This window comes from Chelonia mydas, chromosome 7 (genome assembly GCF_015237465.2).
Source record: "Chelonia mydas isolate rCheMyd1 chromosome 7, rCheMyd1.pri.v2, whole genome shotgun sequence".
Classification (NCBI taxonomy): Eukaryota; Metazoa; Chordata; order Testudines; family Cheloniidae; genus Chelonia; species Chelonia mydas.
The window spans coordinates 78,618,326-78,630,820 of record NC_057853.1 but is presented as its reverse complement, the minus strand read 5'-3'; the positions used below and the strand labels follow the sequence as shown (position 1 = coordinate 78,630,820).

General features: G+C 42.1%; 1 protein-coding gene across 3 annotated transcripts in view; it reads left to right on the top strand.

Annotated features, from left to right (window-relative positions):
- CTNNA3 (catenin alpha 3) overlaps nucleotides 1-11,910 on the top strand; it is an 891,674-nt gene extending 879,764 nt beyond the window's left edge. For all 3 annotated transcript variants that reach the window (XM_037904831.2, XM_037904833.2, XM_043550666.1), the window contains one exon: nucleotides 9,430-11,910. In XM_037904831.2, the coding sequence (XP_037760759.1) occupies nucleotides 9,430-9,717 (288 nt within the window). In that variant the 3' untranslated portion in view covers nucleotides 9,718-11,910. The remainder of the gene's footprint in view (nucleotides 1-9,429) is intronic.
- Nucleotides 11,911-12,495: the final 585 nt, after the last annotated feature.

Here is a 12,495-nt window from a genome sequence, read left to right as displayed (position 1 = left end):
TTGTGGTTGTATGTAGAGAAGGACAGATAGAGCTGTGTATCATTTTCATACTGCAGGCATCTGAGTCCATGTCAGCTGACCGGTTCACCTAGTGGTTGCATATAGATACTGAACAGGACCAGATATTATTTCTGTAAACCTCCTCCACTCCCTGCCAATCTTCTCGTTGAATTTAGGATCCCATTGACTTGAACAGGTACAGAATCAAACCCTTTTGTTTGCAGTATTGTTGTAGCCGTGTTATACTTATTACATGTCTCGGGATATTAGAGACAAGGTGGGTGAGGTAATATCTTTTATTGGACCAACTTCTGTTGGTGAGAGAAAGACAAGCTTTTAAGCTAGACAGAGCTCTTCTTCAGGTCTTGGAAACATATTGAGAATGTCACAGCTAAATACAAGATTGAACAGATAGTTTAGCGTAAGTAGTACTCTAAAGGACAACTCCAGGTGAAGTGGCCCGTTAACATCCTGTAGTCGTAGGACAAAAAAGGGTGGTTAGTGGGTTACAGATTGTGGTAAATATTACCTCATCCACCTTATCTCTTTAAACATAATCAGTCAATGACTTCCTTTGCCGCAGTACCCCCAAAGGACAAGTCACAACAGCAAACATACATGGACAATTTTTTTTGAAAAGCAAAGCTTAAAGTGAAAGCACAACTTAAATACTTCTTTAGCTTAAGTTTAAAAATAGCCTGGTGCTCAGTGCTGTACATAACAACATAGAATTCATATTACTTCCAAAGCTAGTTATCAAAAAATAATCTCATTAGGATAGTGTGTCACAGCAAAATAGCCTCTGTCAGTGTATTCACTGTAACTGAATCAGTGGTTGTATTTTTGTACAATATTAGTAGCAATTGACCTTTATTCTGAAAGGTTTTAAATAGTAAGTAAAGAGTAGATTTTTTCATGCACTATTCTTAGTTTCTACCTCTATGAACAAATAGGGTTCCAGTCAAACCACAAACAGGAATTCAGAAATCTTATACACTTAAGCTTTGCAGCAAAAATGAGACTTTAGCTGTCTGCAAAATTAGAAGCATATTCCCATTCACAAGGCAAACGAAACCCCAAAATGTATTTTATTAAAGATTAAACAAAATAAAGGTTTCCAATTTGAAGAAGAGGAACATAATCTAGTAATACATGCACATAAGATTTTCAGTGTTCTCTACAGAAAACTATATACAGTTGTCATAAATATAAAGGGAAGGGTAACCACCTTTCTGTACACAGTGGTATAAAATCCCTCCTGGCCAGAGGCAAAGTCCTTTTACCTGTAAAGGGTTAAGAAGGTCAAGTAACCTGGCTGGCACCTGACCCAAAATGACCAATGAGGAGACAAGATACTTTCAAATCTGGGGGAGGGGGGGAAGGCTTTTGTCTGTCTGTGTGATACCTTTGCTGGGAACAGATCAAGAATGCAAGCTCTCCAACTCCTGTAAAGTTAGTAAGTCATCTAGCTAGTTAGGTTTTCTTTGTTTTCGCTGTGCTGGAGGAAACGTGTATTCCTGGTTTTGTGTCTTTTTGTAACTTAAGGTTTTGCCTAGAGGGATTCTCTATGTTTTGAATCTGACTGCCTGTAAGAAAGATTATCTTCCATTCTGATCTTACAGAGTTCTCTTATCTTTTTTTGTTCTTCTAATAAAGTTCTGTTTTTTTAATAATCTGATTGGGTCTTAAAAATCCCAGGCTGGTTTGTGCTCATCTTGTTTATTCTCAGGCCTCCCCCAGGAAAAGGGATGTAAGGGCTTGGGGGGATATTCTGGGGAAATAGGAACTCCAAATGGTCCTTTCCCTGTTCTTTGTCTAAATCACTTGGTGGTGGCAACATACTGTTCAAGGACAAGGCGAAATTTGTGCCTTGGGAAAGTTAACCTAATCTGGTAAAAATAAGATTAGGGGGTCTTTCATGCGGGTCCCCACATCTGTACCCTAAAGTTCAAAGTGGGGAGGGAACCCTAACAACAGTATTTCTTAGGCCATGGCTAAAGAGGAAGTTACTACATAGCAAGCCAGAGCATGAATCTACAGCATAGTCCGAATCCTCATGAGGAACTTGGGTGTGTCTGTATTTGGAGAATGAAATTATAACATGGTGGATAGTTATCAGAACTCCTCAAAATCTTTCCTTAGCAAATAAAAATAAATCCGACATGTACAAAATAGCACAAACTTGCAAAGGTTTTTGACATTTACAGCAGATGTCATGTGCTTTTTAGACAAAAGTTCCTGAATTCTTTCCTTGTTGTTAACATAATGTGCGTATGGTCATAGATTTAATACGGATTGATACCTGATTGTTGGACTTGAAGTCTGTGCATGAGGGGGGAGTAGTTTCACGTCAGTGAGCTTGAAGTATACTGGTCAGTGGGTGAATGCTGAACAAATTCAGGGGGTATATATGTGTGTCTGCATGTGTTACTTTCTACTGGCATCCCTACAAGGGAATATTTCATTTTGTTTGAGCTTTTAAAACCTTTTACAAAAAAAAAATATAATTGAACTAAATTTCAAAACAAAGTAATTTCAAACTGAAAAATAAAACATTTAATTTCAAAATTGTTGACATGAAACACTGATGTTTTTTTGTGGGGTGGTGGAGGGCTTTGACTGAAAGAATTTGGTGAAATTGACAAAAATATGCATAATAGTTTGGTCAATCTGAATGTGCATTTTTGGGAGCAAACAAAGGTTTCAGCCAAAAATATTTCCCTAGCTCTAATCCTCAGACCTGGCCCTACTTCACCTAAGTGTGAAGTCCATGCAATCAAATAATCATTATCCTATCTCTAGTCCCAATGTAACCAAAACAAACTACTGATAATTGCTTACCAGCAAAGTAAAGGTTTACATTGTTGACTTTAATATAAACAATGCTCTTCCTAAATCCCTCCATGATTTTTTGTGTATTCTGATTTATACTTTGAGACTGGAATATAAAAATGATACGTGGTGTGTGTTTAATACAGGAATAACAAAACCAGTATTCAGGTGAAGACTAATTTCAACCTTTTTATATACACACACAAATATATATATATATATATATATATATATATATATATATGTAATTTTTACAATCCACTTGCAAAAGACTGAAGAGGGTGCAGCTACGTCTCTAAATAAAATGAACTTGAATGCACTATGAATAAATATTTTATCAATTTTCCGTTTATGCCAAGTCTCATTTCATCAGTTTTCCCTGATATGTAATGAGACCTTGAAGACTCTATTTGGGAGAGATAAAAGCATCCAAGTGAAAATGGGTCTTGAGTACGTTATAATACATTCATAGTAGAACAATACATTTACACCAAATTGTATCTTGTTATGGGCACTAAACAATATTTTTTTTAAAAAAAAGCTACTGTGTCTATAGACAAACTGCATGAAGTAAAATTTGTGGCTTGACTTTTATTAGATAAAGCCTCCCCTAAAAAAAATCTCTCCATGACATTGAAGTTCAATTGATAAAAATGATTAATTTTGTTTTCAGACTCCATATTTTCCAGATTGGTGTGAGGTGCCTCAGGGAAACTGAGCCAAAGTATTGACACTAGGATGCTGCAAATAACACTGATATCCTAAAGGGACATATTAGTAAACCTGCTAAAATTAAGTTGCCTGTGCTGAGGTGCCAATGGCAGAGTAAATGCAATGGAGATTTCCATCTCCCTAAGCTGTGACAAATGCACCAAAGCAACTGATTTAAACAGGCTTAATAGTAGTTTAAATATTTAGCTTCTTCACCAGGGAGGTGCACGGGTTCTGGTATTTGTATTTGTGTACAACAGTCTTGAAGCCAATGACGCTGTGCCAATGGACACCAGCTGAGGAGTTGGCCCTTAACCTGTAATCTTTGGATACCAGAGTTTACAGTGCATTGGGATGCATGTCTCTGAGCTGCTGATACAAGCTGTCTGCAGACTCAGGAAGACACTACTGTATTTTATACTCAGTTTACACTTAAAAGTTTAGCAGGGCTAGAAATCTCAGTTTTGTTTTATTTTAAATATGAAAGTTTAGTTTCTTGAACACAGTTCTCTACATGCCTTCCACTCAGCAGAGACACTTCTGGCCGCAGCCCACTCAGAGGTTCAGTCAGCAGAATCGCCAAGATGGCTACAGAAGGCAGAACAGAAACGGCAGAACAAGGTCACATCAACCTTCTGGCCAGAGCTTGGGACAATCGAAGCCATCTTCGGGACCTTGAATGGTATTGGTCAGGGCCTGAAACCTCTCTTGCAGGGGGTATATCCTGGCCTGGGTCAAGTCCAATACTGCCCCTATAAACACTATCCTCTGGATAGGGGACAGAGGGGACTTTGCTTCATTTAAAAGGAGACTCAGGTTGATGAAGGTGGCTTTGATAAACTTGACCTGAGCCTCCACTTGGTCTTGAGCAGCCCTTGATCAGCCAGTCATCGAGGTAAGGAAACGCCTGAACCTGGTGCCTGTGCAGAAATGCAGCGACGACTGCCATGCACTTGGTGAAAACCCGAGGTGCTGGTGACAGGCCGAATGGGAGAACTGTGAATTGGTAGTGGGTGTTGTTCACCATGAACCTGAGGTACTTCCTGTGGGGCTGAGTGATATGAAAGTATGCATCCTTCAAGTCGAGGGCGGCATACTAGTCTGCTGGATCCAATGAGGGAGGCCAGAGAGACCATGTGGAACTTGAGTTACTTTATAAGCGTGTTGATTTCCCGCAGGTCCAGGGTGGGCCTGAGGCCGCCTTTGGCTTTTGGTGTTAGGAAATATCAGGAATAAAAGCGGGAGGGCACAGAATTGGATGGGGTATCCCCTCTCTACCGAGCGGAGCACCCATCAGTCTGAGATAATAAGGGACCATGCATGGTAGAAAGGAGAGAGTCGGGATAAGAAGGTAAGGTGGGGTGGATCCATTTCCAGGTGTGGTACACCGTCCTTGACCAGGCCTTCAAAAGGCAGGCTTCGATTGTGCCAAGCTCTGGCCAGAAGGTTGACGTGACCTTGTTCTGCCGTTTCTGTTCTGCCTTCTGTAGCCATCTTGGCGGTTCTGCTGACTGAACCTCTGAATGGGCTGCGGCCAGAAGTGTCTCCGCTGAGTGGAAGGTGTGTAGAAGCCCAAGGACCTGAAGGGGCTCTGGAGTTCTTCAGGCTGTTTAGCCTTTTGTTTGTCTTTTCTGAAAACAGAGTCTCACCCTCGAAAGGCAGGTCCTGTATGGTCTGTTGGACCTCAAAGGGGAGACCTGGAGCCACAAGCCCCTTCTCATGGCTACACCCATGGCCATGACTCTAGTGGCAGCGTCTGCCCCATCAGGTGCTGCTTGCAGAGATGCCCTGGAGATCACTCTCCCCTCCTTGACCAAAGCTGAGAATTCAGCCCGGAAGTCCAAGGGAAGTAACTCCGTAAACTTAGCCACCACTGAACAGGTATTGTAGGCTTTCCTGCTGATGACGGCCTGGTGGTTGGAAATGTGGAGTTGCAGTCCCCCTGTGGCTTATAGCTTCTGCCCGAATAGGTCCAGTTTTTTTGCATCCCTATTCTTGGGGGAAGGGCCCTGGAAACCTTGCCTCTCTCACTGTTTAGCAGCGTCCAACACCGGAGAGTCAGATTGTGGGTGAGTGTATAGATCAGAGGTGGGCCACATTGGGGTTGCAAAACTGTGTGGAGGGCCGGATAGGGAAGGCTGTGCCTCCCCAAACAGCCTGGCCCCCGCCCCATCCATCCCTCCCACTTCCCGCCCCCTGACTGCCCCCCTCAGAACCCTTAAACCATCCAACCCCCCTTGGCCACTGAGCTGGGTTCTGCCATTGAGGGGCCCACTGCATCAGCCGGGACCTCCTATGCTGCCTTGAGTTTGATCTTCTGCTCCTGCTGTAGTCAAAGCGGTACGAGTTCGACTTGGAATATGAGGACCAGGGCAGCGCTGCACCTCTCAACGTGGAGCATTGGGAGCCCAGGGACTGACTGTGCTCCCTGGATGGAGGCCCTGGCATCTGTGGTTGCCGAGGCGATGAGCGGTGTGACATCATAGCTGGCTTTGCCTTTAACAGCACAGTGTGGGATGGAGCCTGCAGTGCTAATGCCTTCTCCTGTCTCGGGGCGAGAATGGCACTGTGAGTCTGAGCAGGTCCTGTGCTGCCTCAAATGCTTCAGGAGTGGAAGGAAGCGGCAGGCTCTCCGAAGGTTTGGCGCTCCGAGTCTCAGAGCCGTGGCCCGACTGTGATGCCACTGATGGCTGGTGTCTGGATCTAGACGAAGGGGATCAGCCCCTTTCGATCCTCTTCTTCTTCTGCACTGGCAATTGGGACCGGTGCCAAAGGGTGGAGTGTCCCCGAGATGCTCCATGATGGTGCCTGGAGTCCTTGGGCTGTGTCTTTCTTTGGCAACTGGTCTCTTGAAGAGGGCGCTGGCGTGCTCCGCACTGAAGAAGACATGCTGATGGTGGGATCCCCGGCACCAGTGTCTGACTGCAGTCAAAGAGCTACCTCCATAAAGAGAATTTTAAGCCACAGCTCTGTCTCTTTCAGGGTTCTTGTTGGGAGTTCCCAACAGATTATACAGCAGTCTTTTTGGTGACCCTCACGCAGACACCGTAAACAAGAGCTGTGGGGGAGGGGGTCACTTTTTGGCATGCGCTTCGCGCAATCCTTGCAAGTCTTGAAGCCTGGGAATCGCGGCATACCCCAGAGGCAACAAATAAGGGAGAGAAGTGGGGGGAAAACCCCTTTAAATGAAACTTACAACTGACTAACTAACTATACTAAACTACACAATCTGAATAAACACGGTGCAGACAACAGGAATCGAACTGCTAAGTCACCTGCCGGAGCAAGAGCAAGGGAAGTTTCAGCTACCGTCACTGGAGATAAGAAGGAACTGAGGGGTGGCGGGTCAGCAGGGCTATATATTGGGCGCCATGAAGGCACGATTCCAGGGGCACCCAGGCTGATCCTATGGTTGCTGCTCGGGAAAAATCTTCCGGCTAGTGTGCATGTGCACACACTTGATTGGAACTGACATGAACAAGCATGCGAAGAAAAACTTTTTTTTAAACAGAGAAATCATGAATTAGTGATTATAGGGCTTGCTCAGCTGATTCAGGTCTTCATTCATTTCCCAAATGAACCCAGCCATTATTCAGGTTTGGTTACGAAGCCCTATACACACACACTCTCTCCTCTATAAACGTGGGAGAGAGGGATTGGAGGCTCCTACGTTTGCTAAAATCCACGTTGGCAAATCTCCAAATTTCAAAAGTACCAAGGAAAGACTTGCTGCTGAAGGAATTTTAATAGAGCAGCCAGACAGAACTTCAGACCAGAGACCACACTAAAGTTGAATGTCCCCATGGGTGAGATTTTATTCGGAGTTTGAGAAGGGAGAAAAATGTGTCTGATCAGGAAGAAAGGATGTGCATTCAAGTGTGTCTTCCAAAATTATATTTTTTTAAATTCTTACATAGACCTCATTAGGTTTTCTCATCACTAACATACGCACAAGAAAAATCTGAAACAAACTCCATCCTATCAACCTCTATCACAATAGGTCATGAAGAAAAATATAAAATATTTCCCTTTGCAGCTTGTTATGCATTACTTTCAAACTCAAGCTATTCCCATTTTGGCAATCTGACTAGGACATTGTTAAATGTTCTATTCCTTAAATGTTTCTGCAATAAAGAGTCTGTCACAATATGCCATGCTGCCTCACTAGCAACCAAACTTCAAAAATAATAAGTACTCAGGTAAATTGGAGGGTAAAAAATGAAAGCAAGTTTTACTTTAGGTTATTCAAAATGGAGATGCTGTTCCAAATTGAAATTGTCAGCCTTACAATTAAATATGAACATGGTGGCTCCTTCCTTGAAGATAAAAGCTACTCATTCAAGTCACTGATCTGATTTATACAGTATATGTATCCCCTACCAAGGCGCTGTTGCAACATGACAACAGCAAAGACAGCTTAAGTTGAAGGCAGAAAGAATCTTTAATTCAGGGAAATAAATACTAAAGAATTTTAACACCAGCAAGGGGACCACACTCAAAATGAAATATGGTATTGTCCAGCTGCTAGTTGGCTCTGTTATAAACTATTTCCCATATAAAAAGAAATGAAATTCTAAACATATCACCTAACCAGGCGACACTTCTCCTGGTCCAGTATTTTATGAATGTTGGGACAACTCCTCAAGTGCCCTGATCTGCTATGGAAGGCGCAGCCATGGTCACTAGGGAATTCTGCACACCCTGTTTTTCACAGACCTTGGTTCTGTGTTGGCTCTGCAGGGGAAAAGGTAGAGAGCAAAAAACATGTGTCCCCCCCCCCAGTTTGGCCTGTAACAACTTTCCTGACTTGCAACTGCAATGCAACACAACACAGCCTAGGACTTCTCAGCCACGTACATGTGCTAGTTAGCGCTGACATGATTGTCCTAATTAGCAGATTTTTAATTATTATATTATCGTGCCCACAAGTATTCATGAAAGATTCCTTTACTTTAAAATTTGCATGAGGATGGCAGAAGTTCTTTAAATACAGGGAGTTGACAACATATGCCAACAAGATAAGGGTTATACTGTACATTCTGCCTATTTGCGCTGGGATTTTCAGAAAGTAATATCAGAATGAAGGGACGAGTCTGCTCATGTAGTCTGACCTCCCGCAGAACAAGGCCATAGAACTTCCCCCAAATAATTCACGTTTGAACTAGAGCATATCTTTTAGAAAAACATCCAATCTGGCGCCGAGTTAGAAGAGTGAAATGACTTCCCCAAGGACACACTTCATAGTTGGAAATAGAACTTAGGTCTCCTTAGTCCTTTTCTATTTCCTATCCAGACCATGATGTCTTTCTCTCTTAAATAAACCTCATGGAATTAGGCATGCATTTCTCTTTGAATTTCAACGGGAGTTGTGCACCTAACTCCTTATCTCATCTCCTTTGAAAATCCTAAAAAAAATAAAAAAAGATACCGTACTCCTGTGGAATACATTTACTTGTCACAATATTCCTACGTTTCTCTGGAGCATGCAAGGGAGACATTGAAATACCGTGGGAACAACTGGAGAATTTTGTCTAGTGCTGGTTTGTAAGGAACCAACATGTAGCACTTTCATTGGCCTTCTGTAAGGTAGTCTCCTTACCATCAATATTAAATGCAATGATGCCCTGCAGACAGCCATCATGAATTCATGTTAAAAAAGAAACATTTTTACACAGACATTTATTTTCCAGCATCCCAAATTACTTTATAGCTGTTAAATCTGAGTAGTGGAACAACATGAATACAATGATCAAACATTCCTGGCAGAAACAAAGAAATCAGGTTATACTATATTAGTCTTATTTTTGAAATGTTGTTTATTCCTGTGTAAATTGTGATTAAAGCCAGACTGATTTCCTAGACTAACAGCAATGTTTCTCATTACAGTTGGATAGTGTCACTTCACTAATTCAGGCTGCCAAAAACTTAATGAATGCTGTGGTGCAGACAGTGAAGATGTCCTATATTGCCTCCACTAAGATCATCAGAATTCAAAGTCCTACTGGCCCACGACATGCTGTTGTGATGTGGAGGATGAAGGCTCCAGAAAAGAAGCCCCTGATTAAAAGAGAGAAGCCAGAGGAAATCTATGCAGCTGTCAGAAAAGGTTCTGCTAAGAAAAGGATCCATCCTGTTCAAGCTATGAGTGAATTTAGAGGAAGAGCAATAATCTAAAATTACTATTTTGCCACTGTGCACATTTCATACCTTGCAACTGCTCGTATGGCATCTTTATTTTTCCACTTGTTTAATTCTAGAAGTATGCTAATATTTGGAAATGCTCTTCTTTTTGTATGTTTAACATTAGCGGTAGGGTATTTCATCTTTAAAAACAGATATTTAAAATGCAGATTTGATTAGTTAATAGTATACCATTTAAAATAACCTTTTAAAAAATCATCTTATGTTATTGCTCACTTTTACAAAGCCTTTTTTTTGCAGCTGAGCATTTTGAATGATAGGTTAGGATGCTGTGTTATAACAAGAGTTAGCCTTCATGTAATTGAAAGGCAAGGCACAAGGAGTCAACTTCATCACTGGTGTAACTCTCTTGACTTCAGTGGGGTTACACCAAAGATGAATGTGGCCTGACAGTTTTATATTCAGAGCGCTTTATGACATACAGGCTTCTGTGGGTAGGATATATTGGGCCATCTCCTTAGCTGGCCTAAATCACAGGAAATGTACTGAGTTACACCACATAGGGATCTAGCCCATTCACTTATCTAAATTGAAAGACATTTTAAAAGATTTTTCTTCATAAACATTAGGTATAAACAAAAATGGAATAAAAATTTTAAAATATTTGGCAGAACAAAAGGTGGATTGTAACAATGGGGGTTGTAATAATATAATATAAAATAGAGCTGATTGTAATGAAACTATAGCAATAGTAATAACTCTAAAATTTAAAGAGCTCTTTGAAACTTTTATATTAATCCACATTCTGCTTCCTGGCCTGCTCTATGATTGTCACGCATCTTCGTAAGTCCTAATAAATCAGGTAATAACGAAATTATTTTAGATTATTTTGTTAAAAGAAAGAAAAGAAATAATGGTAAAAATGAGACAAAGAAACATATGACTGGTCCTGACATCAAGGAGAGGTGTAAATGTTCAGGAAGTACCCTATAAATATCAGTCTTTGCAAGATAACTGCAGTGGATTAAACTACGTGTCCATGGCACCAAACAGCACAACTAAATTAGTTGTAGCCAGCTTGCTAAATTACTATATTTCAAAGTATGCCATGAAGCTAAAAGTGGTGTTAATTGTTAAAATTATCACCTTATTCCTATAAAACATTCAGTGAAATAAACTATTTTCAAGCAAATGCAAATCTTAGCCTATGTTCACAATGAATTTGTGACCATGAGCTGACGTGAGTCATACAGCTACATAGCCAGGAGCTTCCCTTCGTGCCCAGTCATCCACATGGCTCACCCTATGTCCTCGGCATCAGTGCTTAGCTAAAACACCTTTGGCTAAAAGGATTGGTGGTCCACCTCCTCCCGTCGCTGTGTGTTAGTGTCTGCCTGGGAATCCCCTCTCATTCCACACCTTCATGATGAATAAGATCGCTGCTTCTTCCTCAAGCAGATTTTTCCGGAAGCCAAACACTATGTCTGCTGCCTATCCACACTTTATTAAAATGTTACAGAGAACAGGATGAGCCAGTTCCTTTCCCCCATAGGGGAGGATGGTCAGGGAAAATATTCCCCCCACCTTCTGAAGCCATCTTGTAACTAAGCTCAGGGTCATGACACATCATAACCCCAAGGGTGTTTGCTAAGCACCCCCATTAGTACTCTAGCAAACAGTTACTAGGGATAATGAGGTTTGTTGTCTCTCAGATTAGTTACTTAGGCCCAGATTCTCAAAGGTATTTAGGTGCCTAACTCAAATGAGGGAGGTGGCTAAATATCTTTGAGAATCTGGGCCCAGGTGGCTACAGAGATGAAAGAGGTATGGGGAGGCTGGCACAAGCTTGCCTCTTCACCCCCTCAAAGCATTTAATGGTGTGGAGAGCAGCCCATAGCGCTTAGCAAGGTGAATGGGCACCTGCCGTTCCTTGTAGTTCTAGCGAGAAGGGGGTCAGCTGTATTGGACATTCTTCGTGGAGTTTTGCATTTTGGAACTCAGGTTCTCTTCCAGCCCCTGAGAGCAGAACTATACAAGGTTAAGTTTGTGCATCTACCACCCGGTGGGGGGAGGGGGTCACACAGTCATCCACACTGTCCTTTCAATAAAGCCTTTAGCCTCTTTGAGGCGTGCATTTGTTATGGGTCACTTTGGTATCAGATGTTTGTAATTAATCATGACTTCAGGAATCACATTAATAATAAAAAGCATGTGGCACACCCCAAAGAGGATTTCTCAGATTTTGTGTGTCCTGATTAAAGTCTCCAGTACTAGTCACATGTAGAACAGATGTTGAGTCACTTTATACATATCGCTCTCACAACTACACACCACACTGAAATTAAAAGCATGGCCTGAGATGGTAGCATGAAAGCGAGTTTACAGAAAAAAAAAGTTCTAATGGGAAACCTGGCAACTTAGCTTCAGATTAAAAACACTCTTATTGTTAGCGAAAACAGATGTTGAAACCTTAGGACCAGATTGTACCTACAACCCTAGCTCATGTTCGAGGCTCTAGCAGAAGCTCCGCAAGGCACTGTGCCTCAAAAGCCAAAAGGACTGCCACACCACCACCCGTTAGGAAAGTGCACTGTTGCTTCTCCTCCCTCCACCCATTTGCGGTAACTAGAGCCTGCAGAAACACTAGCAGGGATCAGTCCTTGTACTTGAAATGCTGGATGATACCTCCCGGGGGGTGGGAAGGGAGACAAAAAAAACCCCTCATGTCCTCCCACTTTGCATACCTGCATTGTAGCCATTCACCATCTGGCCCTTTCTATGCTCTTGCAACCCTACCAATCCAAGAATATT